Source organism: Podarcis tiliguerta, assembly GCF_965153285.1.
Source record: "Podarcis tiliguerta genome assembly, chromosome: 13".
Lineage (NCBI taxonomy): Eukaryota > Metazoa > Chordata > Lepidosauria > Squamata > Lacertidae > Podarcis > Podarcis tiliguerta.
Window position 1 is genome coordinate 38,909,312 of NC_139546.1, and position 24,895 is coordinate 38,934,206.

Genomic DNA, 24,895 nt, shown 5'->3' on the forward strand with positions numbered 1-24,895 from the left:
AGCCTGGCGCTGGAGACTTGAGCCGTCCCTCATTGCACACTGATCCTGCCAATCAGGCACAGCCGCCATTCAGCGAGCAGTGGGCGGTACGGGAGGCAGCAAGGCGTGCCGGGAGTTGTAGTCAGGGGGGGAGGGCGCGTGGCGACGTGGTCGTGCTGTTTACGTGTCCAAAGCCCTCCAGCCGCCTGCAATGCAGGAAAGTTTATGCCCCGATCCAACTGCTGTTGCGCAATGGCACTGCATGTTTGCTGTGAACCTATTAAGCAGGGTTAGGGCAGCAGCTGAAAAGCAATAAAATACAAACTATAACCATAGCCAGATAAAATTAGTCTGGAGCCAAGGCATTAAAAGGCTTAGGAAAATAAGGCTAGTAAGGTTCTCAGTTAGTCTAAGTTGCCTTTTTTCCATGCCCCTTCCTGCCTTGATTTCTGCAACACGTTTATTGCACATACATTGCCTAAAAGACGCTCCAGAAATTTCCTTTTAATTCAGAGCACAGCTGCAAGATTTGTAATCAGGTAGAATGAGTATACTGTATCACTTTCAATGGGGCCATGGGGCCCAGAAACAGTCTAGTTGCAAACTTCACTGGCTCCCAGTCTGCTTGGGGCTCCAATTCACAGGTTGGATTTTGGCCTTCAAGGAGCCATGAGGATTGTTTGCACTGAATCATCTGGCCAGCCAGTTCCCCCAAAAGTTTTAGAACTAAGGTGAAAACAGCCCCAGAAATAGCTCAGTGAGAGCTGAGCATGTTCCATGGACAGGGGATGCTGACTTTGGGGGGTGGGGGTAACAGAAAATAGGGGGACGGACGGACTGGAATGGAGTATCATAAAAGGGGGCATAGCAGTCCATAGTGTTCAGAAGCAGTCCACATTGCAACTTCCTTCCAAGGTCTCTTGTGAAAGAAGTAAACCTGTTCCTCCTTTCCAATGTTCTGGCTACGGCAAAAGCACTAGGAGAACAAACACCTGGTACTTATTTCTCAATGATTTTTAAAGATTACATTGTATTTTATTAATATTTAACTTTAAACATTTTAGTGGTTAGTTTCTGGCTGCTCTGTATTAATTCTACACATCCTCTCTCTCTGTCACACACACCTGTGTGCAACCTCAGGTCCTTTCACCACAAAATGTTTTGGCTACAGACCTGCTTTAATTTAACCCTGAACACCTATGAACATGCGCAGAGTTCTTTCACCACTCCACAGCCACAGTCAGCTCTTCCCCATCAGTGACAGGAGCAAGGGCTGCCAGACATCTTCAGGCAGGCATTTGCTTTTTAAAATAACTTCTGTATTTGCTATTAATTATTTCCACAGCACTACATACTTGGAAGGTGAACTAGGTCCAAAATATATGTAGCACAACGTCTGATAAATTTGTGTGTGTTTAATACTTTATTATAAAATAGACTGTGCATACGGGAATGATTTTGTGATTGCCAGCAGCAGTAGCCTCTTACTGCACAAGCTCAGAGAGCCTTTATCTTCTTTGGCAATCACTCGTAGCCGAGTAAGATTGTCTTCCATAAACACAGTTTTAACAATGAGTCTGTAAGTGACTGTGGAGGCCAATTCTGGATCCACACTTCCTTCCACAGTGGGGACATTGGTTCCCAGGCAGGAGTTGATCACAGTGTGGATTTGCCAAGCGTGCCTTCCTCTTAGCACGTTTCTCCCTTGCGTTCTGAGTTTGAGTGTCTTCAAAGCCCATGACACCTTTGGTAAAGGGTGTTCTCCAACTGGAGTGCTCGCAGGCCAGTGTTTCCCAGTTGTCGGTGTTTATACTACATTGTTTTAGATTTGCCTTGAGACAGTCTTTAAAACTCTTTTGTTGACCACCAGCATTATGCTTTCCATTTTTAAGTTCGGAATAGAGTAGTTGCTTTGGAAGACGATCATCAGGCATAAGTACAGCATGACCAGTCCAACGAAGTTGATGTTGAAGAATCATTGCTTCAACACAGGTGATCAGTGTGGTGTTGGACTAGGACTGTGAAGACTAACCTACCACAGAGAGGAGTTGTGTGAATAAGGAGGAGAAACCCACATTTTCTGCCTTGAGCTTCTTAGACAAATGGTGAACAATTGCTTTAACAGTGTTATAGTATCTTATTTTAAAAAGAAACCGGTTGCTCCCCCCATACCACTTACGGTTGAAATGTCCACTGTGTCCGAACCACAGTGGCCTCATCTTTCAAGATTTGCCCATTGGCTGGGACTCCACATTCTCTTAGTTTGCCATCCTCCCAACAACCCTGTGACAAACGCATCATTACTTCCATTGCAGTCAAAAATTTTGCAAGCAGAGGGATATGGATAGGTTTTCCTGTTCCAGAACTGCTTTCTTAACTTGCACAGACCAGTCTAAGGTAAACCTGCATCTTTAAAAGTTGAAACAGCTACTCCTCTGACTGCATTTATAGGGATGCCATTCCATCTCTATGTCCACATTACTTAAGTGAACACGCAAAATGACCTCAGAGCTCTTTTGTTTTATGAATTGTGACTCCTGAGGTTGATGAGCTGGCAAAGTGCTTGCGTGGTCCAACTGTTCCTTCCAGCTCCACAGGGCACGTAACAGAAGGGGCACTGCTTGCTTCCTTGTGATTCCCAGTAACTGGTATTCAGAGGCATCCCACCTCCCATGGTGGAGGTAGAACTTAAGCCACCATCGCTGGAAGCCATCTTATCCTCTGTGAATTTGTCTAACATTTCAAAGCCAAGAGACCGATACTGATGAATTGGAAGAACAGAGATACGATTCCCCTTAATGGCTTGACAACATGACAACACTGGCGAGCTGCAAATTGTAGGCTAGGCTTTATAAATCAAGAAATAATGTATGAATACATAGAAATATGTATCTCAAAAAGAACAAGCAAGGCAGCCACTATGTTTTGTGAACCAGTTCTAAACAGGGAGACATCCATTACATCCTGTCATACATTTTTCTATGTTGATTTTAAATGCACTTAAGGCTTGCATGTAGGATACAGATGCGAAGCAAATTGTTATACAGTGGTACCTCGGGTTAAGAACTTAATTCGTTCTGGAGGTCTGTTCTTAACCTGAAACTGTTCTTAACCTGAGGCACCACTAATGGGGCCTCCTGCTGCCGCCGTGCTGCCACCGCACGATTTCTGTTCTCATCCTGAAGCAAAGTTCTTAACCCGAGGTACTATTTCTGGGTTAGCGGAGTCTGTAACCTGAAGCATCTGTAACCTGAAGCATCTGTAATCTGAGGTACCACTGTACTGGGTACCTGGCAGTGTATAATAGCTCTGCCTGTTTACCCTTAATTTAAAAAACAAAACAAAAATCCTTAATGAGCGATCAGCATATACAAAACAATAATTCCATAACCGAATCAGGCACTTGGGTATCAGATTAAAATGGCGGCAGCTGTTACCTATTATTTCATATTAAATTATTCTTGGATGCTCACCAGCACTTGCTCCTTGGTTATTTTTTTCCAATCCTGAGGGAGATATGCAGGGAGAGCATGATAAGCTTGAGCAAAATGCTGACTGAACTCTGTGAACACAAACTCCTAGTGGTCTGAGACTGTGATGCTATCATCAGGCTGGATATGCCAGTCGGGATAATACTGGCAATATTTTTATATATGGATGCCATTCTCCACCTGTGTGCCTGTTTCTGAAACTGGCATTTGAGATGACATCAGAGGAGCATAAGGAATATACAAGCTTTCTAGTTTCATGGTTTCTGTACCTCCCTACTCCTTGAGGCCAATGAATTGATGCAAAATGTTCCTAGTGACTGCCACCTCCAGCTTCACAGGGGACTTTGCAGAACGGACAGTGCTTCCCACAGCCAAAAACCCGCTTCAAGATTTCATCCTGGGGCTTGAATAGATTGTTTGAAAGTATGATCTCAACATTCATCTTAAACTTCTCTGAAGGGATTCCTTCCATCACCTCAGGAACATAGGTCTGTACCTTGGCTAAGAAAGGCTCAGTCTCGGCACTATTGTTGAACAAAATGACATCCAACGAGTCCTTGGAAACTGCAAGTTCTTCACTCATCTCATGGCAGCAATGCTCCAAGGATTCAGACAAACTCATTTGCTTTGCCAAGATCTCCAGAGCCTCTCTTGTTTTCTTTATCACAGAGGATAGGATTCCTCTCTCCAAGACTGCCATGTCCTCCCTGTAATGGTCTAACACAGGGGTCAGCAAACTTTTTCAGCAGAGGGCCAGTCCACTGTCCCTCAGACGTTGTGGGAGGCCGGACTATATTTTGGAAGGAAAAAAAATGAACGAATTCCTATGCCCCACAAATAATCTACGGATGCATTTTAAATAAAAGGACATATTCTACTCATGTAAAAACACGCTGATTCCCGGACCGTCTGCCGGCCGTATTTAGAAGGCGATTGGGCCGCATCTGGCCCCTGGGCCTTAGTTTGCCTACCCATGGTCTAACAGGTGTGCCTGTATCCAAGATTTCATTTCAGGTTAAATATTGTTATGTCACTGAGCCCAATCACCAGGGTGGCCAGCTCATTGTCATGTTCGCAACTGTCCTCCAACTTAGCCAATTCTGCGGTTTTCAAACCTTCTGTGCCAATCACCAGAATGAAATCACAACCAAGTTCTTGCTGAAAATACTCTGTGACTCTGAGGAGTGTCATGAATGCTCCTCATGTACATCACCCGCTGCTGGCTGCAAACTGCAGTCCAAACATGGCATTGAGAAGGGTGGATTTGCCAGTGCTCTGTACAACAAGAACAGTTAGAACTTGCATCCTGAATTTCCCCACAAGCTTAGCATGTCAAACACTTGTTAATAGAGTGAACCCGTTGATTCCTCTAATAGCATGCTTGAGTGCCAACAACTTTGCAGTCAAAACAGGCCACTGAGAAACAACATCAGGTACCAGCATTTTCAGAGGTAGGGTGGATACAAATCAACGATTTTATAATTAAAAAAAATAAATCAGATTTTTTTTATTTAAATTGGATTTTTAAAATAAAATGCTATTGGATGGAAAATCTTTCTAAAGATAGTTTTCTATTTAAGTTACATTATAGTCCAAAGCCTATTCATCAGGAAATAAGGATTTATTTTCAGTTTTTCATGTGTGCTAAAACTCAGTCTAAGGTGTTGTTGTTGTTTTTTGAAAAAACCCGTTTAACCACATCAATTAACAAACATGGATACATATGCTATAATGTTATTGTTTGAGTTAAAGAAATTGTTAAGGAAATGATTATTTTTCTCCTTCCAACAAAGTACAGCAGAAAAGTTGTCCAAATATAAACAGTTAACTTATTAAACCTCACAATAATTTCATAATTATGTATTTCTATGTATTTCTAATAGCCAATGTATTTCTAATAGTATAACCATGTCAGTAATTTTTGATATAACTGTAAAAACTATTCTGAAAATTTATTATTCCAAAAATTAAACCTTCATCTGGTTGTAAATATTAAGATTATACCAGCAAGAATGAGTCTTTCTGTAAAAAATAATAATGATTTAAATCAAGTCTTACTGACTTAAATCAAATCCATCCTGTTCAGCGGACCCTTAAAGTTTGTGGAAGTGTGTGTGAGAGAGAGTCTGAATAAATTTAAGGAAGAAAAATACCGCCCAAAAATTATCACAGGCCAATGAGGACTGAGCATGCTCAATAGCCATGGAATATAGTCAGGAGAAAATGAAAAAGCAGGTGGCCATACATTTGTATGTGGGAAAAGGCAAAAGAAGAGAGTAGAAGGCATGTATTTTGCAAGCCAAATAGTTTGGCATATAATTAGTCAAAGGTAGTTTTTTTTTTTAAAAAGAACCCCAGTAAGCACTTGATGCAAGAGGCTGCCCAATGTGGCCAAACTGGATCAGAACCACTGAATTTTGTGCATAAATCCATTTAAAATGGATTCCTCCTTCATCCCTAGTGGCGGAGTGGACCTGCTGCCTGGCAGAGCACCTGTTTGCCTGCGCCTCTACCTGTATACCTGCAAACAAAGCAAAATGGTGGGAGTTTTCAATGCTCTCTCTGCCAGTGGAATCCCAAAACCCAGTTACTGCTGTCCCTGGAACTCACTGTTCAGGAGAAGTGGGATTTTGCCCTTTTGTGGCTCCTTGGCTCCCTCACAAACCCAAGAGTTCTTAACAGCAAAATAAAATGCAGGGTTCTGCTCTTGCTTCCTGTGGCGTTTGCCTGTTTGTTTAGAAAATGCTTGAACGGGGGGAGAGATAGGGTTAAAAATATAGACCAATAGGAAAGCCGGAGGCGGGGCCTACCTGTGTATAAAAGGGCTTAGCGCAAGGTTTGAGTTAGTTGTTGGGAGTTGTTGGTGGTTGGTTGGTTGGTTGGGAAAGACAGTTGGCAGGCAGTTGGAAATAGAGAGACAGTTAGGGCAGTGGGTTCTTGAGTGAGGGGAGGTAGAAGAGATAGAGAGAGGAAAATAAGACTAAGAAAGTAAAGAGTAACAACGGTTGGAATGCCGTAAAAATTTGTGTCTGAAATAAAACACACTCTTCTTTATTAATTGAGAGCCTGACTGAGGCTGAAGTGATTTTACCGGGGAGGACCTGGTTGGTGGCAGCAGATTACGGGTCAATAGTCCGTGAGACGACCGGGGGCTCCGTACGAACGTCACACTTCCATTCACCATTCACCTGAAGCAAAGACAGTGCTGTCCCTAAGGTATGGCAAACTGGAGCAATGGGCCTCAGGCCCTGTGATCTGGGGGGGGGGGGCACACAGGCCAGGCAATAGGCATTGCGCCACTCAAGGTGGGTGTCATCACCACCTCTCCTCATTGGGATGTTGGAAAAACTCCTGCAAAAATGGAAACAGGAGTGGAAATTGCTGGTGTTCACAAATTTGTCCCATGTCCAGGACAAAGATCAATCTAGTGAATAAGATAGCTACTTGCTGTTGTTGATACAGAATAGATTACCCACCCCCATTGACATTGTTTCCTTTGTGTTGAAGTAGAAAGGGTGGAACAGCGAAACAACAATATTGTTTGCAAAATTAATTATGTAAGTTACATAATTTTGCCACAGCAGAGAACAAGACAAACAACATAGGCTTGGGCAGAAGACAACTTGCACATGAACAGAAGCAGTGCAGCATGGGACACACACACACGGACACACACACACACACACACACACACGTGTGCAATGGGAAAGGATGCCTAAGACTCTTGCAGCAAAAAGGGGGGAATTTGAGCTTCCTTAAGCACCTAGCCTACAAGAGATAATGACTGCCTTTACTCATGTTTCATGAGCTACTGTATCCAGTCAGAACATGAAAATATGCTGTCCTCAGCAGCTTAATTGAGAAAGAAGCTCCTTCCTCTGTATCCAGCATGAAAACACTTGGTCAAACATGCAGCTTGCCTGGGACTAAGATAAGATGATCTCCTTATGAGAGCCAGGGGGTCAGGGAAAAGGCTTGTTTAGCAATATTAATATTTACAAGATTAAGTAAGCACACGTCTTGTTTGCACCGTCAGTGATAGCCTGTTTAAAGAGCCAAGCCAAAAACCAATTATACTCCCTGACGTTCCAGCTTGGCTCCTTCTATTGACCTGTTTAAAACCTTATCTTTTCACTCTGGCATGCTCAAACCCATCTCCCTGCGTTATAAGAATTTTAAGGTTATATATATATAACCTTATTATATATATATAACCTTAAAATTCTTATAACGCAGGGAGATCTCATATACATATGAGACAAAATGGTCATAAATGTACCAATGTCTGGAGCAGCACAGGAAGGCCTTCCTGAAACCATTTGGACTCCCTGAAACCATTTGGACTCCCAAATTGACCAAATGTTTTCTCTGCAAGGAGGGAGGGGGTGGGGGAACTTTCCCATTGTTACAGGAAGTGGGTGATCACCATTTCAGAGGAATGGGCAGACTACCAGGAGAGGCAATCAGATAAGGCATTATCAGAAAACCAGCCAAACAGGACAAACAACAGCACTCAAATTTCTGTTGTAGACCGCCTTTTCGGTGATGTAGGTATGATGTGGGACAAGAAGCTACAGTTAGAACTGGATATGGAACAACTGATTGGTTCAAAATTGGGAAAGGAGTACGACAAGGCTGTATTTTGTCTCCCTGCTTATTTAACTTATATGCAGAATTCATCATGCGAAAGGCTGGGCTGGATGAATCCCTAGCCGGAATTAAGATTGCTGGAAGAAATATCAACAACCTCAGATATGCAGATGACACAACCTTGATGGCAGAAAGTGAGGAGGAATTGAAAAACCTTTTATTGAGGGTGAAAGAGGAGAGCGCAAAATATGGTCTGAAGCTCAACATCAAAAAAACGAAGATCATGGCCACTGGTCCCATCACCTCCTGGCAAATAGAAGGGGAGGAAATGGAGGCAGTGAGAGATTTTACTTTCTTGGGCTCCATGATCACTGCAGATGGTGACAGCAGCCACGAAATTAAGAGACGCCTGCTTCTTGGGAGGAAAGCAATGACAAACCTAGACAGCATTTTAAAAAGTAGAGACATCACCTTGCCAACAAAGGTCCGTATAGTAAAAGCTATGGTTTTCCCAGTAGTGATGTATGGAAGTGAGAGCTGGACCATAAAGAAGGCTGATCGCCGAAGAATTGACGCTTTTGAATTATGGTGCAGGAGGAAACTCTTGAGAGTCCCATGGACTGCAAGAAGATCAAATGCATCCATTCTTAAGGAAATCAGCCCTGAGTGCTCACTGGAAGGACAGATCGTGAAGCTGAGGCTCCAATACTTTGGCCACCTCATGAGAAGAGAAGACTCACTGGAAAAGACCCTGATGTTGGGAAAGATGGAGGGCACAAGGAGAAGGGGACGACAGAGGACGAGATGGTTAGACAGTGTTCTCGAAGCTACAAACATGAATCTGACCAAACTGCGGGTGGCAGTGGAAGACAGGAGTGCCTGGCGTGCTCTGGTCCATGGGGTCACGAAGAGTCGGACACGACTGAACGACTAAACAACAACAACAAGGTATGATGTTTGTGGGGAGTGGTCTTGGATTACACCCCTTCTGTGATGTATGTATGATGTATGGAGGGGTGGTCTTGAGCTCCAGGGCAGGGAATTTAAAATATCTATATAAGGGCAGGCACACTGTTGTTCTAGGTCCTCCTCCTTTCCTACGGGTAAGCAGAGCACCCTGTTGCAACAGATCAATAAAGATCAGGCTTCCTAGCTGCTTTGCTTCTCAATATTCTCTGGTTGGCCTCTGTTATTTTCTCCTACCAATAGGGAACCTATGTAAGGACTCTATATGGGCTCTTGGATACTCCATAAGGGAAGAGGGGCAGATTTTGTTTACAACACTGCTCTGCCTTTTCCCTTCACCCCCCATTCCCTTGCATGTCCACTTATAACTAGATGTTATCCCAGTGCACAGATCGTTCAGAATCCCAATTTCTTGAGATAAAGGGAAGATGGGAGCAGTTGCTTAAACCACAGGAAACTCTTACGCAAATTCAGGCCACTGGCCCACCAAGCTCAGTGCTGTCTTTGGTGACTGACAGCCTCTCTCCAGGATTTTGGACAAGCGACCTTCCCAGCCCTACTCGGAGGTTGAACCTGGGACCTTGTGCAAGCAAAGCAGCTCATCCACCACTGAGCTGTGGTGATTCCCCCAAAGGGGAAGTAAACAGACCCCTCCCAGGTCTGGATATTCTTGTATGCAAATGCCCCACTCACTAGGGACATTTTGCCCACTTCCTGTAAGCCTAGATTTTGGAGGGATGAATTTCCTCCCACTGCTCCTGCTTGTAAATTCTCCCCTGTAAGTTTGCCCCATATGAGGGAAACACAAACAACATTGAGGCATTTTGAGAGAGGATTGATCTGCACAGACAAGTCCTGTCCTGAACATCTTCATTAACTGTAGTCTCAGATCTTCATGCATTGGGCAGACATTATGAAGGAGTATTTTCCATGCATTCTGCTGAACGCACTAAGAACCCACCTTCAGATTTTCCTGTTCAGGGCTCTTTATCTCTGCTGTATGAAGGTGCAAACAGGGCTATGGGGGGATAAGAATACAGTGGTATCTCGGGTTAAGAACTTAATTCGTTCTGGAGGTCCGTTCTTAACCTGAAACTGTTCTTAACCTGAGGTACCACTTTAGCTAATGGGGCCTCCTGCTGCCGCCACGCCGCTGCCATGTGACTTCTCTTCTCATCCTGAAGCAAAGTTCTTAACCTGAGGTACTATTTCTGGGTTAGTGGGGTCTGTAACCTGAAGCGTATGTAAACTGAAGCGTCTGTAACCTGAGGTAGCACTGTATCTAGTTATACCCATAGAATCTAAGCATGAGGACATCGGATGGGCTCCCATCTTGTAAAACAGATGGATCTAGTTTGCTTAGGGGCATTAGAGATCTAGCTTGCATAGGGGCATTAGAAATAGTGATTATTTCCCCAGGCAATTTCACTCAGAATGTTCCTTCTTAAGGGGAAAAGTAATCTTTCAAATAAAGATCGTGCAAGTAATACAGAAACAACACACTTACTCCAGAACAGCCCCTGCAGAGATGGGTAACACTGCTTGCCTTTGTTCATAGAAAAGTACCGTATTTTTCGCTCCATAAGACGCACCAGACCACAAGACGCACCTAGTTTTTGAAGGAGGAAAACAAGAAAAAAAATATTCTGAATCTCAGAAGCCAGAACAATAAGAGGGATCGCTGCGCAGTGAAAGCAGCAATCCCTCTTGCTGTTCTGGCTTCTGTGATAGCTGTGCAGCCTGCACTCACTCCATAAGACGCACACACATTTCCCCTTACTTTTTAGGAGGGAAAAAGTGAGTCTTATAGAGCAAAAAATACGGTAGTTTATTCTGAAGCAACTGCAGTATGGAGGAAGTGGGCAGAAAGGCAGAGAGACGTTTTTCTCCCTTTCTTGTAAGGCTAAAAAGCCTGGAGTCCTCCAGGACAGAAGAGTGAGGAGGACTGACAAATGGAAGTACGTTTTCGTACAGCACAGAGTTAAAAACAATGGAATGCGCTACCACTAAATATAATGGCCACCAATTTATATGGCTTTTACTGGGGATTAGATATTTGTGAGGATAAAGTGCGTATTGAAACGCTACTAAATCATCATAGCTATATGCTACCACCAGGTTTAGAAGAACCAGTGCCGGATTTACGTATAAGCTGATCAAGCCATAGCTTAGGGCCCCACTCTTTTGGGGGCCCCCAAAAAAATTAAAGGGGAAAAAACCTGGGTGTACATTTCCAAAATATAAGATAAAAAACAAATAAAATAAAACCTACATACAGCAACAGTGGCAAATGGCTTTAGATACCTATTAGGTCCATAAATTACCATATAGCATATATTCAACACAAAAAACAGTGGCAATTTGTTGTTGACAAAGGACAACTGGACATATAAAGAGCCCTATTACCATCAGTAGCTTAGGGCCTCATCAAACCTAAATCTGGTCCTGAGAAGAACTATGCCTCTGAGTAGCTGTTGCTGGGGAAACATGATCAGGAGAGTCCTACTGCACCCATATTCTGCTCAAGGGCTTCCTAAAGGCATCTGATTTGGCCACTTGAGGGAAAATGGGATGCTGGACAAAGTAAGCCTTGGGTCTAATCTGCCAGGGTTCTTCTTATGTTCTTAACCTTGTTTCCAGAGAATTTCTTACCATTCAAAATGCCTTGCTCCATCTTTGTCACTTCCATATCAAGATCTTGCTCACTCGATATATTTGACGATTCTGTATGTAAACACAGAAACAAAAGACTGTTAAGCAGAAAATAAGTATCCCTCATTCTTCCAAGCCACATTCAGGATAAGGGACGGATTGCACGTCTGAAGAAATTAGTGCGTCTGTGTTGGAATATCAGTGACACCCTCCCTTCCCCAACCAAAACTAGGGGGCTGCGATATTCCAGAATGTGCTAAGAGGGGAAGGTTAAGTCGGGGAATGTTTAACTATTGAGCTACTGTGAGGGAAGCAAAAAATATGTTTTGATAGAAAGGAACCTTGGGGTTTAGGCTTTGTTTTTCAGGATAGTTGGAGAGGTAGAAAAAGCAGATGGGCAAAAGCTTAAGCAGGCCCTAAGGTAATGAGGAGCTCCACATCATTCATCACAAAGCATGTTAAGAAACTGAGGGGTGCGTGAGTGCTTTTTCATAGGATGAATCAGAATAAATGCTGTTCCTTGTTGCACTATAAACCAGTATTGTATGTGGACCAAATGGTCTGAGAAGCTTCAGTATTTTCATTTTAATGGATGCTCCTAGACCTTGAGGCTTCTGAGAAGAATGAAGGCAGTGTTATGGCTTATATTTAGACATTACAAAGGGTTGCAAACAGTTCTGGAACATCAGTAAAGAGCAAGGACTCATCCACACATCCTTTTGTTCTGCTGCTTCTCCCCCCAGGGAAAACCGCTCTTTAGTGCTCAGTCAGAGCAAACGGCAATTGGAGTTTTCTCTGGGTTGATGTTTGCTCTGATTTAGCTCTTAATGGCAGGTTTTCTCTTGGGAAAGGAGTGGCGCAAGGGGGAAATTGCTCAGACCTGTGCCTAGAAACTGCAGGTCAAGTGGAAAATCACTTGGACCGATGCTTTCTAGGCACGGGTCAAGCGGAAGTGTAGACCTAACCCTTAATTAGCATTTGTCAATAGTTACTGGTACACTACAGGACATACCTTCTGAGTCTTTGCTGCCGCTCAGCATAGAAAACAGCACATTGATTGGAATTCCTGGCCCATTCTTTTCCAAAGTGTCTGGGGAACAACTTATCTGTTGGTTTGGGTACGCTATAGGAGAAGATCAAGCTAACAGAAAGACCTTCAGAATTAACAACTATAAAATTTTACGGCTCAGGCTCCTATGCAGTTGTTCATCCTCTCAAGGTTGAAAAGCTCTCTCTCTCTCTCTCTCTCTCTGTCTCTCTCTCTCTCCCTCTCTCCCCCCCTCTTCCTCACAAGCATGTGAGCACACAAACACACACACAATTTGGGTTTTCTCTGGACTTACGCTTGCTCTGATTTAAAGCTAAAGAGCAGGGCTTCTTGGGGAAAGGAGTGGGGCATGGAGAAAACCACCTGGATCCGTGCTTTCTCTGCACAGGACAAGTGTGGACAGCCCTAGGTGAAGAAGTCCCATATCATGCTACCTTTCCTGATAGGGGAATTGTTCCATTCCCTCCATCATTTTGGTTGCCCTCTTCTGAACCTTTTCTAAGTCTACAATACCCTTTTTGAGGCAAGGCAACCAAACTGTACACACTATTCCTAGTGTGGTCATATACTAGATTTGTATGATGGCATACAGTTTTATTTTCAGTTTCTTTCCTAATCTTCCATGGCACAGAATTTGCCTTTTCCACTGCTTCTACACAGTCAGTTGATGTCTTCATTATCTACTACCGCCCCAGCTTCCTGTTCCTGGTTAGTCACTATCAGTTCACACCTCATTAGTGTATTTGTGAAATTAAGATGCACGCAAGGCAGATTCCGAAATGCACTCCAACTCCCACTGGCTAATGGTGAGGGGGTAATAGGAATTGTAGCCCAGAAACATATTGAAGAGTACAGGTTCCCCATCCTTGAGCTAGCACATTGGTGAACAGAATTTATTTATTCTCCTCTCCAGCAGAACCAGCTCAATTCAGACTTAACATTAAGACATCAAATGTTGAGAATAAAGCAGAGAAGGGCATTTCTCTTTGCTTCTTCCCACATTATCATGATCTCTTCCAGGGAATTTTGGTTGGCTTTCCTTAAGAAACCCTAGCCCTCCCATGGAGAAGCAGACCTGGGGCCAAAGCAAGGATGGGCCAAATTAAGTAGTCCAAAGTTGTTGCTGAAAGAGGGGAAGTGGGAAAGGTAGAGGATGCCCCTGGACTTGCAGAAATTTTGGCGCTTCCCTGAATGTCGATGAATAAGTTGCAATAAAGGAAGTTCCATATCCTGCCGTCGATGACAAAAAGCAGGGAAAGCTGAAAACAACAATTTGGAACAAAAAAAAAATGGTCTAAAAGTGAAAATAAGAAAATATATCTTAAGCAATTCAGTATTATGCAAAAGAGAAAAAACCCCAAAGATGACAAATTGGGTCCATTGTTCAAAATGATGACATTTCAGAGGAAAGAATATCACAAATATTTCATCAGTGGCAACCAGAAATGCAAGTGTTGCTCAAATGTATCAAGGGGACGTTGGTTCTGCTGGGGTCATTGTAACACACATTGGAGAGGTCAGATCCTTCCTGCTTTTTTAAAACATCCCAAAGCATGCTTAACCCTGGAAGTGCATGATGAAATTGAATTTGCTCACCTTCCTCTCTCTTGTCATCTCTTCTTCTGCCAGTATTTAGTTTAGAAACTCCTCGGGGCAGAAAGCTGACTTTTCTACTTACGTTAGTATGTAAATATCTAATTCATAGCACTGTATAAAATATTATTAATTTCCTTAAGTATATTCACTCCAGAAGAAGCAGCAAGAGCCCCACATGTAATCACTCTGCTCTGGGTTGTTGTTTTTGTGGGGGGGGGGGGGGCGAGGAGGACGCTCAATGTTTATTACTTTTTAAAAATAATATTCTAGACCTCATGACAGAGATGAATTTCTTACATCTTTTTTTCAAGCTCTCTGGAAACAAGCCACCCAAAATCAACTAGCCAGGTGCAATGTTGTCACTTCATTTTGTTCCAATCTGGGTGTTATGCTTCCTGGGATAAACAAGCATGAATTCATTCCCTGGCATAACTGTAGTTCAGTGTTCTTTTTCCACCATAATTTTCTGTTTTGAACAAAGTTGCCTCCTGCCTGATCATATGAATGAACTAATAGCTATTATCAATGCAAGGACCGAAATTACTACGCACTCAAGAAATGACGAAAAAATAAATTGAACTAAATGAAAAAATAAATATATATAGAAGATGGCACTTCAAATTTGGAGCCAGCCAGACATGCAGGTTCAGATGAAGGCACATGAGGGTAGCGGGGAATAATGCTCTTGCATTGGGACCCGGGTCTGTGGCTTCCTTGCCAGCAGTAGGAGACATGTTGGTCCCACTATTCCATATTTGTAAATAATATTACTGACACCACAAGTCTCCTGTGCAACATGCTGACTCACCCAAAAGAAACAACATGCAGCAGTGCAGCTATGGGGACAATGGAGTGCTGAGCAATACTTTCACATTGCACGCAAAATAGGAAGCATATTTGTGTCACTGGGTTCAAAATGGAAAATTTCTGCTTGTGCTGCTGCTTCTTGCCGTGCTGAGTCACCAGAAAGAAAGGAAAACAGCTGCCCCGGAGAAATCAAAACGCAGAGGAACTAGATTAAATTACCCAATGCTACCAGCCCAAGGGGTATATGAGATTTTGGGAAACTTGTTCCTAGTGCTTACGTACACCAGACACACCTCGCTCCCATTTCCTCCAGAATCTCCAGGGTCGGATAGGGTGGGTCACAGGTTCCCCCAGCTCTAAAATCTGCTGCTTGCCTTAATGCATGGGTAGGCAAACTAAGGCCCCGGGGGCCGGATCCAGCCCAATCGCCTTCTAAATCCAGCCTGCGGATGGTCTGGGAATCAGCATGTTTTTACATGAGTAGAATGTGCTTGTCAGGGAACTGCCATCAGTACTGGAGGGGCAGCGCAAAAGCCAGAGGGATTCCAGAGAGCGTCCAGGGATCGGGAGAAGCAGCCCATCTTCTGGGGAAGAGAATCAGCGTAGCACCAGTGGAGAAGGGGGGCAGGTGGGGGAAGCGGCGAGGCGGTCTCATGACTCCTTGCCTGGGGCCAGCGGGGAGAGTAGGGGTCCTCCATTGCCCACGCCCTCCCTGCGCAGAAGGCTTTCGCGCAGAGAGGGTAGGCGGAGACTAGGCGTCAAAGAGCTTCTTTGCTGGAAGAAGTTTAAGAAACGCCCACTGACGGATTCTGCCAGCGACTGAGTCAGCCACGGGTGAGTGGCTGTCCAGACAGAGGAGGTTCACTTTGGCAGCCCAGCCAGGTGTTTGCACCCAGCCAGGGAGATAGGCAACTGCTTACGCACGAGCAACCCCCTTAGAAACCATTACAGTGCCCTTTTATTTAAAATGCATCTCTGGGTTATTTGTGGGGCGTAGGAATTCATTCATCCCCCCCCAAAATATAGTCCAGCCCCCCACAAGGTCTGAGGGACAGTGGACCAGCCCCCTGCTGAAAAAGTTTGCTGACCCCTGCAAGGCAGAAAACTGCTGCTAATTACTTGTTTTGTTCATTTGTTTCTCTGCAAGTGAAGCCCCTAAGCAGTTTACAAAGACTAAAAAGCATACATTAAGACTGTCAATAAAAATAAATGTTAAGAACAGGTTGATAAAAAGCAAAATGAATAAAACAATGGTTAAAAAGTATACTTTTCAAGCAAAAATTATGAATTACTATGCACATCAAGTTTGGGTCCCAGGACTCAAGCACACCTTTGACCCAAAGGCTGTTCCCCCCAATTCTGGATGCATGAAGGCTGATTGCAATTCCTCAGTGGCCCTTTTTCTGCTAATGTCTAGGCCACACTCTGCCTTCTTGCTCCCTCCCTCAAGTGTGGCCTGGCTGAGTTTTTCTCCTGGGGCTCAGCCTGGCTCGGATTAAGCATGACTGCACCTAAATGCTGAACTCACCAGGTACTAGTAAGTCTCTCGGTCTCAGTTACCCTGTCTTTGAAATGGGGATAATAGTGGCCTACACTCATAAGCGTGTTGCAAGGATAGCTTTTACAAGGTCATAAAACTGTGGAGTTAAGGTGCAGCACTCATAATTAATAGTTATTATAATAATCAGGTGGTATAAGCAAAGCCACAGGCATCCTGCAAAAATCTTGGCACTGAATTTTTCATTTTCACTGTACAGATTGGGCAACTCAAACCATCCTGGTTCTGTTAAAGCAGGGTTGGGGAACCACCTTCCTCCATGCCTTATTAGGCTTAGACACAGGCACCAATTTGACTTGTGAGACCATTTGCCCCAAACCACACCCACTTCCCCCACATCCGACGTCAGATGAGACATCAGGAGTGGGCAGGTAGAGAAGAGATCTGACTGCAAATAAACCACGGTGAGGGGGAAGCTTAGAGCATGTTCCTGATCGTTCCTTGCCAAGGGATATTTGTGGTCACCACCAATCAGCTGATCATCAGTGATAGCAAGGCTGTGGGATCAGCTGTGCTATGGAATTTGCCATAACTCTGCAGCACAACCAATCCTTGCTGAAAGCAGGGCTTGAGGTCAGCATCTATCACCTGCTTGGTAGATGCTGCACTTGAGCTCAAGCCACACGACAAATTGGGGGGGGGGGGAATGAGGCATCTGATGCCATGATGATGTCAGGTGATTGATAGGTGGCTAGCCCCACCCACCTGTCAGAGTGCCCTGCTTGGGCAAAGGAACCCAGGGTACGGCCTGCTGGCTAGAAAATGTTCACTAACCCTGAGTGGATGCGGAGCTTTGTGAAGGACACCCTGAACCAGGAGATCTGGAGAAGCGAATTCCAGAAAACTGAGAGTGTTGCTGAGCATTTACTCACTGCTTGCTGGAGGCCGTAAGTCCGAAGGCAAATTTGGAAAGAGGCTCCTTATGCCTTCCAAGAACTGCTGGCAACTCTGCTCCCCTTTGATCTGGATCTTCACTAGGAGTTTTCATACCTTCTCCCTCGGGTTTTGCATCTTATCCAGAGCTTCATAATCACTCTCGGAGATCAAATTCTGGGAGGCCGCATCAACTAAGATTATATCAGGTGCTCTTTGAAGGAAGCCAATGAGTTTTTCACTGGATTGTCTCAAAGGCCATAGGTGGAGGCACCGGTGGCTGCCCTGGAGAAGAAACAGGCATGTTGCTATTAGTCTGCTTTGGCACCTCTCACCCCGTTTTCTCCTGAGAAACCCTAATGTGCAACATCAAGATATTGTAAACCACTCTGTGGTCTTTGGATGAAGGGTGGTATAGAAATTTAATAAATAAACACCAGTTTCCTGCATGAGCAGGAGCATAATTCAAAGTGTTGGTGCTGACCTTTAAAGCCCTAAATGGCCTCAGCCCAGTATACCTGAAGGAGCGACTCCACCCCCATCATTCAGCTTGGACACTGAGGTCCAGCTTTGAAGGCCTTCTGGCGGTTCCCTCCCTGCGAGAAGTGAGGTTACAGGGAACCAGGCAGAGGGCCTTCTCGGTAGTGGCGCCCGCCCTGTGGAACGCCCTCCCACCAGATGTCAAAGAGATAAACAACTACCTGACTTTTAGAAGACATTTGAAGGCAACCCTGTTTAGGGAAGTTTTTAATGTTTGATGTTTTATTGTGTTTTTAATATTCTGTTGGAAGCCGTCCAGAGTGGTTGGGGTATAAATAATAAATTATTATTATTATTATTAGGAATACAGTGGTACCTCGGGTTACATACGCTTCAGGTTACATACGCTTCAGGTTACAGACTCCGCTAACCCAGAAATAGTACCTTGGGTTAAGAACTTTGCTTCAGGATGAGAACAGAAATCATGCTGCGGCGGCGCAGTGGCAGCAGGAGGCCCCATTAGCTAGAGTGGTGCTTCAGGTTAAGAACAGTTTCAGGTGAAGAACGGACCTCCGGAACGAATTAAGTACTTAACCCGAGGTACCACTGTACCTCTTCTCAGATGGTGCCTGAAGGGAAATGGATCTAAAAATCATAGAGTGGAATGCTTCCTGGCATTGCTTCAGAACCATTGATTCAGTTATATGTCAACCTAATAAATTAGGAGGTGATGATAAATCTTCACAATCTGTAACATGGGCCAGACGTGGCTGCCAACTCCCATTCCTTTATCTCCTGATCTGAAGATGAAGCACTCCACCTGCTCTTTAACACCTGGATCTTAAAGAACAAGCAGAGGGCTTTATCTCCTCCCTTTAACGGCAGGTACCCTAGATCAGAGATAAAGCCCTCCGCCTGCTCTTTTAAAGACAGCATTTCCAAGCACCACCGAAATGGTGCTTTCCAAAATTGTGTGCGAGTGAGAGCGCTGAGTCTGCGTGTCTGTTATGCGCCTGTTGTAGGTGTGGCGAGTGTTCGTGTATAAACATATGCGTTGGCTGTACTCACTGCTACTGGCGCATGAATCATGGATGTGTGGCTGCCCCCATCACAACATCCCTGGACTGAAAAAGGTTAGCCCCCCCCCCCCCCCCCGTGATCTGTAAGATCAAGAAACTAAGATTTATTTAAGTGGACAACCATTCTACAAATTCTGCACCACTATCCACAAGTGTGGCTGTTCTATATAGCTTCTTTCCAGGACTTCTTAGGGTTTTGACCAGGGGTCAGCAAACATTTTCAGCAAGAGGCTGGTCCGCTGTCCCTCCGACCTTGTGGGGGCCGGACTATATTTTGAAGCGGGGAAAAATGAACGAATTCCTATGCCCCACAAATAACCCAAAGATGCATTTTAAATAAAAGGACACATTCTACTCATGTAAAAACACGCTGATTCCCAGACCGTCCACGGGCTGGATTTAGAAGGCGATTGGGCCAGATCCAGCCCCTGGGCCTTAGTTTGCCTACCCATGGTTTTGACCATCAAGGTGTTTGACCCAGGGGGAAAATGCTTGGTAGCCAGGAATAGCAGGTGCCTGCATGGATGGTGCAATATTGGGGGAAAGCTTTCTCAGGCAAAGCAGCACAAAGCATGGAGTTACCACTCCCCCACAGTGGTCCTGTGTTTTGCACAACAGGCAGAAATTCAACAAGTCAGCTTCACCTGCTTGTTTTGGGCCAAGCACAGAACTTCTCTCCAGAAAAAGTAGCAGCAACTCAGCTCTGTATTACATGATCCAATCTACTTGCAGTAGCTCAGATTGTATTGTGAGGGACAGGTCTTGCCATGAACAATGAATGTATCAGAGAGAAGAACAATGCAGAGAGAGAGAAAGGGGCAGGCAAGGGAGTGGACAGGAGAGAAGAGCAGGTTTTGCTTTGCACATTGGTGGCTTCCATCTGTTCTTCCTTCCCTTACAAAGAAGCCCGCAGCCAGTGCTCTAGGGCTGGGGAAACAAACTGTGGCATTCCAGGTGCTGTTGACCATTGGTTGGACCTGGCAGAGGCTGATGGGAGTTGTGGTCCACCAGCAATATCTGGAGGGCCACAGGTTCCCCATCTCTATGGCTGGCAGACACCCCTCCACAAGAGCGGTGGTTCTGTTTATTCCATTCCTCTCCCTTGGAGAAGGAAGGAACTAATATGGAGATGGGGACAGAGAAAGATTAATAGTTGCGAGAGGCAGCGTGCGTTGACGGGTGTGTTTTGGAATTCACTAGCCAAACCGTGGGCTGCTGCTGCTACTGCTAGTTTGTTATATAAGAAGATTCTGTTTTGTGATTGCCTTGGCAATTATCTTCCCGGCGATAATGAAGAACCACCTCTGTGGCTTGAGGGGAAGGTAGGGGCCATCTGTCACTGTACCTGTGAGTCCTTGAGAAGCTTCCAGAACCACTCGCCAGCCTGTTATTCTGTCTCTGCCACGGCAAGTTAGCTGGAAGGGATCCTTTGAAGGAAATAAAGCACATTCCTAAATTCTGTGTTTGTATAGCTCGTTCACATGATCCAAAAACAAATAATTGTTGTTTTAGCTCCGTAAACATTTCCGCCCTTTCCTTCACAAGTAAGCTAGCTTACCTCAAGCTAACTCATTGCTGCTCATACCTTTAACAAATAAGGACTGTTTTATGTCTGTAAACATTGTGTTTCCCCGAAGGAAGCCAACTTCTGTGCTGACATGCCTCCTCAAATATACCTTAAAAAGCTGCATGAACAGCAGGAAATCTAGGGAATGAATCTGTGTGCAAGGAAAAGCTTCATCGGCTGAATTTCTGCACGTTAAAGGTAAAGGGACCCCTGACCATAAGGTCCAGTCGTGGCCGACTCTGGGGTTGCGGCGCTCATCTCACTTTATTGGCCGAGGGAGCCGGCATACAGCTTCCGGGTCATGTGGCCAGCATGACTAAGCCGCTTCTGGCGAACCAGAGCAGCGCACAGAAACGCAGTTTACCTTCCCACCGGAGTGGTACCTATTTATCTACTTGCACTTTGACGTGCTTTCGAACTACTAGGTTGGCAGGAGCAGGGACTGAGCAACGGGAGCTCACCCCGTCGCAGGGATTCGAACCGCCGACCTTCTGATTGGCAAGTCCTAGGCTCTGTGGTTTAACCCACAGCGCCACCCGCGTCCCCTTTTCTGCATGTTACATTATTGGAGGCACAGGAGCTTTGCAAAAAAGAAAGAAAGTTGGCAGCCCCTAGGGATACAGAGCAGCACATTTAAAACCCAAGACTTCCCCAAAGAATTCTGAGGTCTGTAGTCCCCCCCCCCCAACAGAGCTACCATTTCTAGCACCATTAAACTATGCTTCCCAGGATTCTTTGGGGGAAGTCACATGCATCAATTGTATATTGAATATACTTTAAATGTATGCTGAGAATATCAGTTGCACATAAGGGGGAAAACGCTTAACATAAGAAATTAAGCACCAGCTACAGCTAGATGCCACACAGAAGATATTAAGAATAAGGCTACTGACACCCTTCCAGGTCTATCTCCTTCTCTCCCCGACTCACCTCTTTGAAGCATATTCTCTTCTGCAGTGTAACACCAGGGTCCTACAGCAAAGGGCCCAATCTTACTTTCTGTGTCAAGAATGCAAATCTGTTCCCACCCAAGGACACACATTCGTCTTCAACATGATCTTTGTAAACATCAGACAGTCTCAAGCCTCTAGTCCTCTTGGTTGAAGGAAATAAAAGGAGCTGTCCAAACAGCTGCGGAAATACGTCCATACTTTTTACGCACATACCTGCTTTCAAAAACTACTCATGAAAAGACTACCCCACCCACCCATTTCTTATTTGAACTCTCAAAAGGAAATACTGCGGGAAGGAAAGAAGGTGGTTTTGGGTGTGTGTGTGCTTGCGTGTGTAATATTAGGAGCTTGTTTGAGAATACCCCACCACGCCATTAACAACACCCAAACCTTTGTAGCCTTGCTCCACCCTATTCCCTGGAAGTTAGCAAGAACTTACCCAGCTCTCTTCCACAGAAAGAAAAAGGGAAGCCAGAAACCTAGACCTTTTTTGAACTAGGCTCCACAGGTCTGCCACATTTTAGAGAAGTGACTACCAACGTCCAAAAGTCCTTTGGCCTAATATATGACCCTTTAACAGAGGGTAAAGGTAAAGGGACCCCTGACCATTAGGTCCAGTCGTGGCCGACTCTGGGGTTGCAGCGCTCATCTCGCTTTATTGGCCGAGGGATCATGTGGCCGGGTCATGTGGCCAGCATGACTAAGCCGCTTCTGGCGAGCCAGAGCAGCGCACGGAAACACGGTTTACCTTCCTGCAGGAGCAATACCTATTTATCTACTTGCACTTTGACGTGCTTTCGAACTGCTAGGTTGGCAGGAGCAGGGACCGAGCAATGGGAGCTCACCCCATCGCGGGGATTCGAATCGCCGACCTTTTGATTGGCAAGTCCTAGGCTCTGTGGTTTAACCCACAGTGCCACCCGCGTCTCTAACAGAGGGTAAATAAGAACAATTCAGCAATTAAGACTTTTCACAGCATGGAGATAAATGTGACCACCTGCAACTTGCTGTCACTCAAACTGTGTTGAAGGGGCTCTCCTTTAGAAGGTAGTCTCAGTCACGTCAATCGGTTGCACTTCCCCTTTTGTCATTCTCTGGTCTTGATTGGACCCAGCAATCCCCCACATAAAACATAAAGGATTTGGATGTTGCCCCTTAATAACCAGGTGCTTTGCAACAACAATGTTGGGCAAAAGATTCCTGTACGGCAGGAGGTTCGACTAGGTGATTCTTGTGGTCCCTTTCAACTCTACAATTTTGTGGTGGCCACCCGTCTCAAAACAAATATTGTAAATGGTCAGGACATAGAAAAATAGCAATTGACAATGACAAGGGGGTGAGAGCTCTTTGCCTAGGAGGAGAGATGGGGAAGTTTGGAGGCTGTTTAGTTTAGGGGCGGGGGAGATGAGTAAGGGATGGATAAAATTATAAACCTCTGATTTCACACCCCCACACCCCCGACTCTCTGCATGCTGCCTCTCATGCAGCCCCATGTGGTGGAATCAAGTGCATTTATCACATACTGCATCTGCACATGAACAACAAAAATGGCACCCCTGGCTTTATTCATTTATGTTTTTGGCTCTGCATCTAACACTTCTAGTAGCAGAACTAAAATTGTGGGTGGAGCTATATGATTCTGTCTGGGTGGACACTGAAGGACACACTGGACTGTATTGATCCACAACACCCAAGCCAGATTATCCTGGATCACCAAGATGGACCTGCAGTTACTTCTAGCACATGGGGCTATCCCAAGATCTGATTATGGGAGCACACCCTATGGTTGCCTAGCAACTATGACAGGCTTCACACGCACACAACCCCGCCCATCAATCTCCTGGAGTGTAATGACATTATTACCCTGAGATGAAGCTTGATAGACAGCCCCCAAACTGGAATCTCTCATTGTCAAAGGCTGGACCTCAGCATCCTCTGTTTGATCTCAGTATCCCTCCATCAGCAGTAAACGGGAACTAGGGCTGGGCGATAATCTGGTTTTCAGCCTCGCAAAAAATCACCGCTAGACATTGCGATGTACGTCATGATGTCTGAAATTGTGATTGTGACGTCTGAAATAAGGATGGAACTAGGTAGAGATGAACACGGAACACGCAGATTTCGTTGATCTAGTTGGGAACTTCAGCTTTTCCCGAAGGCCACCAGAAATGGAGGCATGGGAAGCTGCCATGCAAAGTCAGACATACAATCCATCTAGCTCAGTGCGGCCTGCTCTGACTGGCAGTGACTGACCTGAGTTTCAGGCTGGGATGGCATTCCCAGCCCCTGCCTAGAGATGCCAGGACTCAAACCTGGGACCTTCTGCCTGCTGAGGGTCAATCTCTCCGTTTCATAGCTCAGCTGCATGGTGATCTCTGGCTTTGGCATTTGGCTGCTCTTGCCTCATGCTGTATGCGTAGAATTCCCAGGGGCTCTGCAAGCCAAGGCAGGCATTTTCCTCGTCTCCTTTGCCCCTGGGGAACAATTCACATAGTCCTCATCCTACTCATGCACGTGGGGTTCCTCCCTCTCCTTGCCCAAATCCCAGTCAAGTTGCCTTAATTGACAGCCGCCGCTCAGTCTCAAATGGATGGATCCGGCGATACCATCTAGCCTGGCAGGCGAAATGCAAATTCAGCTGGGAATTTTGCCTCCTCGTGACCTCCTGAGGCGAAGGGGGAGTTCAAACACGCATGCAATCGGCATGTATGATAAAGAAAATGACATAAATAAATGATATATCACAAGGGAGAGGCCTTGGCTGAAAGGTGACTATGCTCCTTACGTGTTTGATCCTAGCGAACTTTGACTTGCCGCCTGCTTTTGAGGCCTGATGAACCCTGGCATGAACTATGCCAGCGGTGCCCGGATCCATATTAGGAAAAAAGCATTCTATTAGGGCAAAAAGCCTTTCGGTAAAGCAATGTCCCCCAAACAGTGGCCTCCTGTTGTCTTGGACTACAGTTCCCATCATCCCTTGCTACTGGCCATTCAAGCAGGGGCCGATGGGTGTCGGAGTCCAACCCCGCCAGGTTGGGAAAGGCTGAGCCAAAGAACTGGCTTGTTTTCTGAAATCAAAGCCTGCTCCCTTCTTTCCTGACCACCCACACCCCTTTCCTTCTGCCCATTCTCATTCTTTTTCCTTTATGTCTCCGACTTTTGTGTCTGGCCTTCTCTTCCCCACATTCCTCCGGGCAGCTCACTCTGCCTTGTCTCAGCTGTCATTTCCTAGCCCAAGGATGGAGAAGCTGTTCCA

The 24,895-nt window shown here is 45.2% G+C and overlaps 2 protein-coding genes across 13 annotated transcripts in view; one reads left to right on the forward strand and one right to left on the reverse strand.

Annotated features, from left to right (window-relative positions):
* The window catches only part of LOC310662829 (pyrin domain-containing protein 1-like), a 742,864-nt gene that overhangs the window by 62,790 nt on the left and 655,179 nt on the right, over window positions 1–24,895 (forward strand). The gene's annotated exons all lie outside the window — the stretch shown is intronic.
* LOC310662808 (uncharacterized protein) lies at window positions 30–24,130 on the reverse strand (the record flags this gene model as incomplete). 11 transcript variants are annotated; one of them, XR_014504319.1, is made up of 6 exons in its annotated part: window positions 23,893–24,130; window positions 20,465–20,546; window positions 12,691–12,801; window positions 11,679–11,750; window positions 9,044–9,177; window positions 7,808–8,005 (listed from the first exon to the last, which is right to left on the reverse strand). XR_014504319.1 is itself a non-coding variant. In XM_083409953.1 (5 exons), the coding sequence occupies exons 1-5, from the start codon at window positions 24,025–24,027 to the stop codon at window positions 30–32; spliced, it is 627 nt and encodes a 208-aa protein (XP_083266079.1). In that variant the 5' UTR covers window positions 24,028–24,130. The 11 variants fall into 11 exon arrangements, 6 of the variants coding, with proteins under 6 accessions (XP_083266079.1, XP_083266081.1, XP_083266083.1 ...); XM_083409953.1 differs by lacking the exons at window positions 7,808–8,005; window positions 9,044–9,177 and adding an exon at window positions 30–256; XM_083409957.1 differs by lacking the exons at window positions 7,808–8,005; window positions 9,044–9,177 and adding an exon at window positions 2,331–2,740.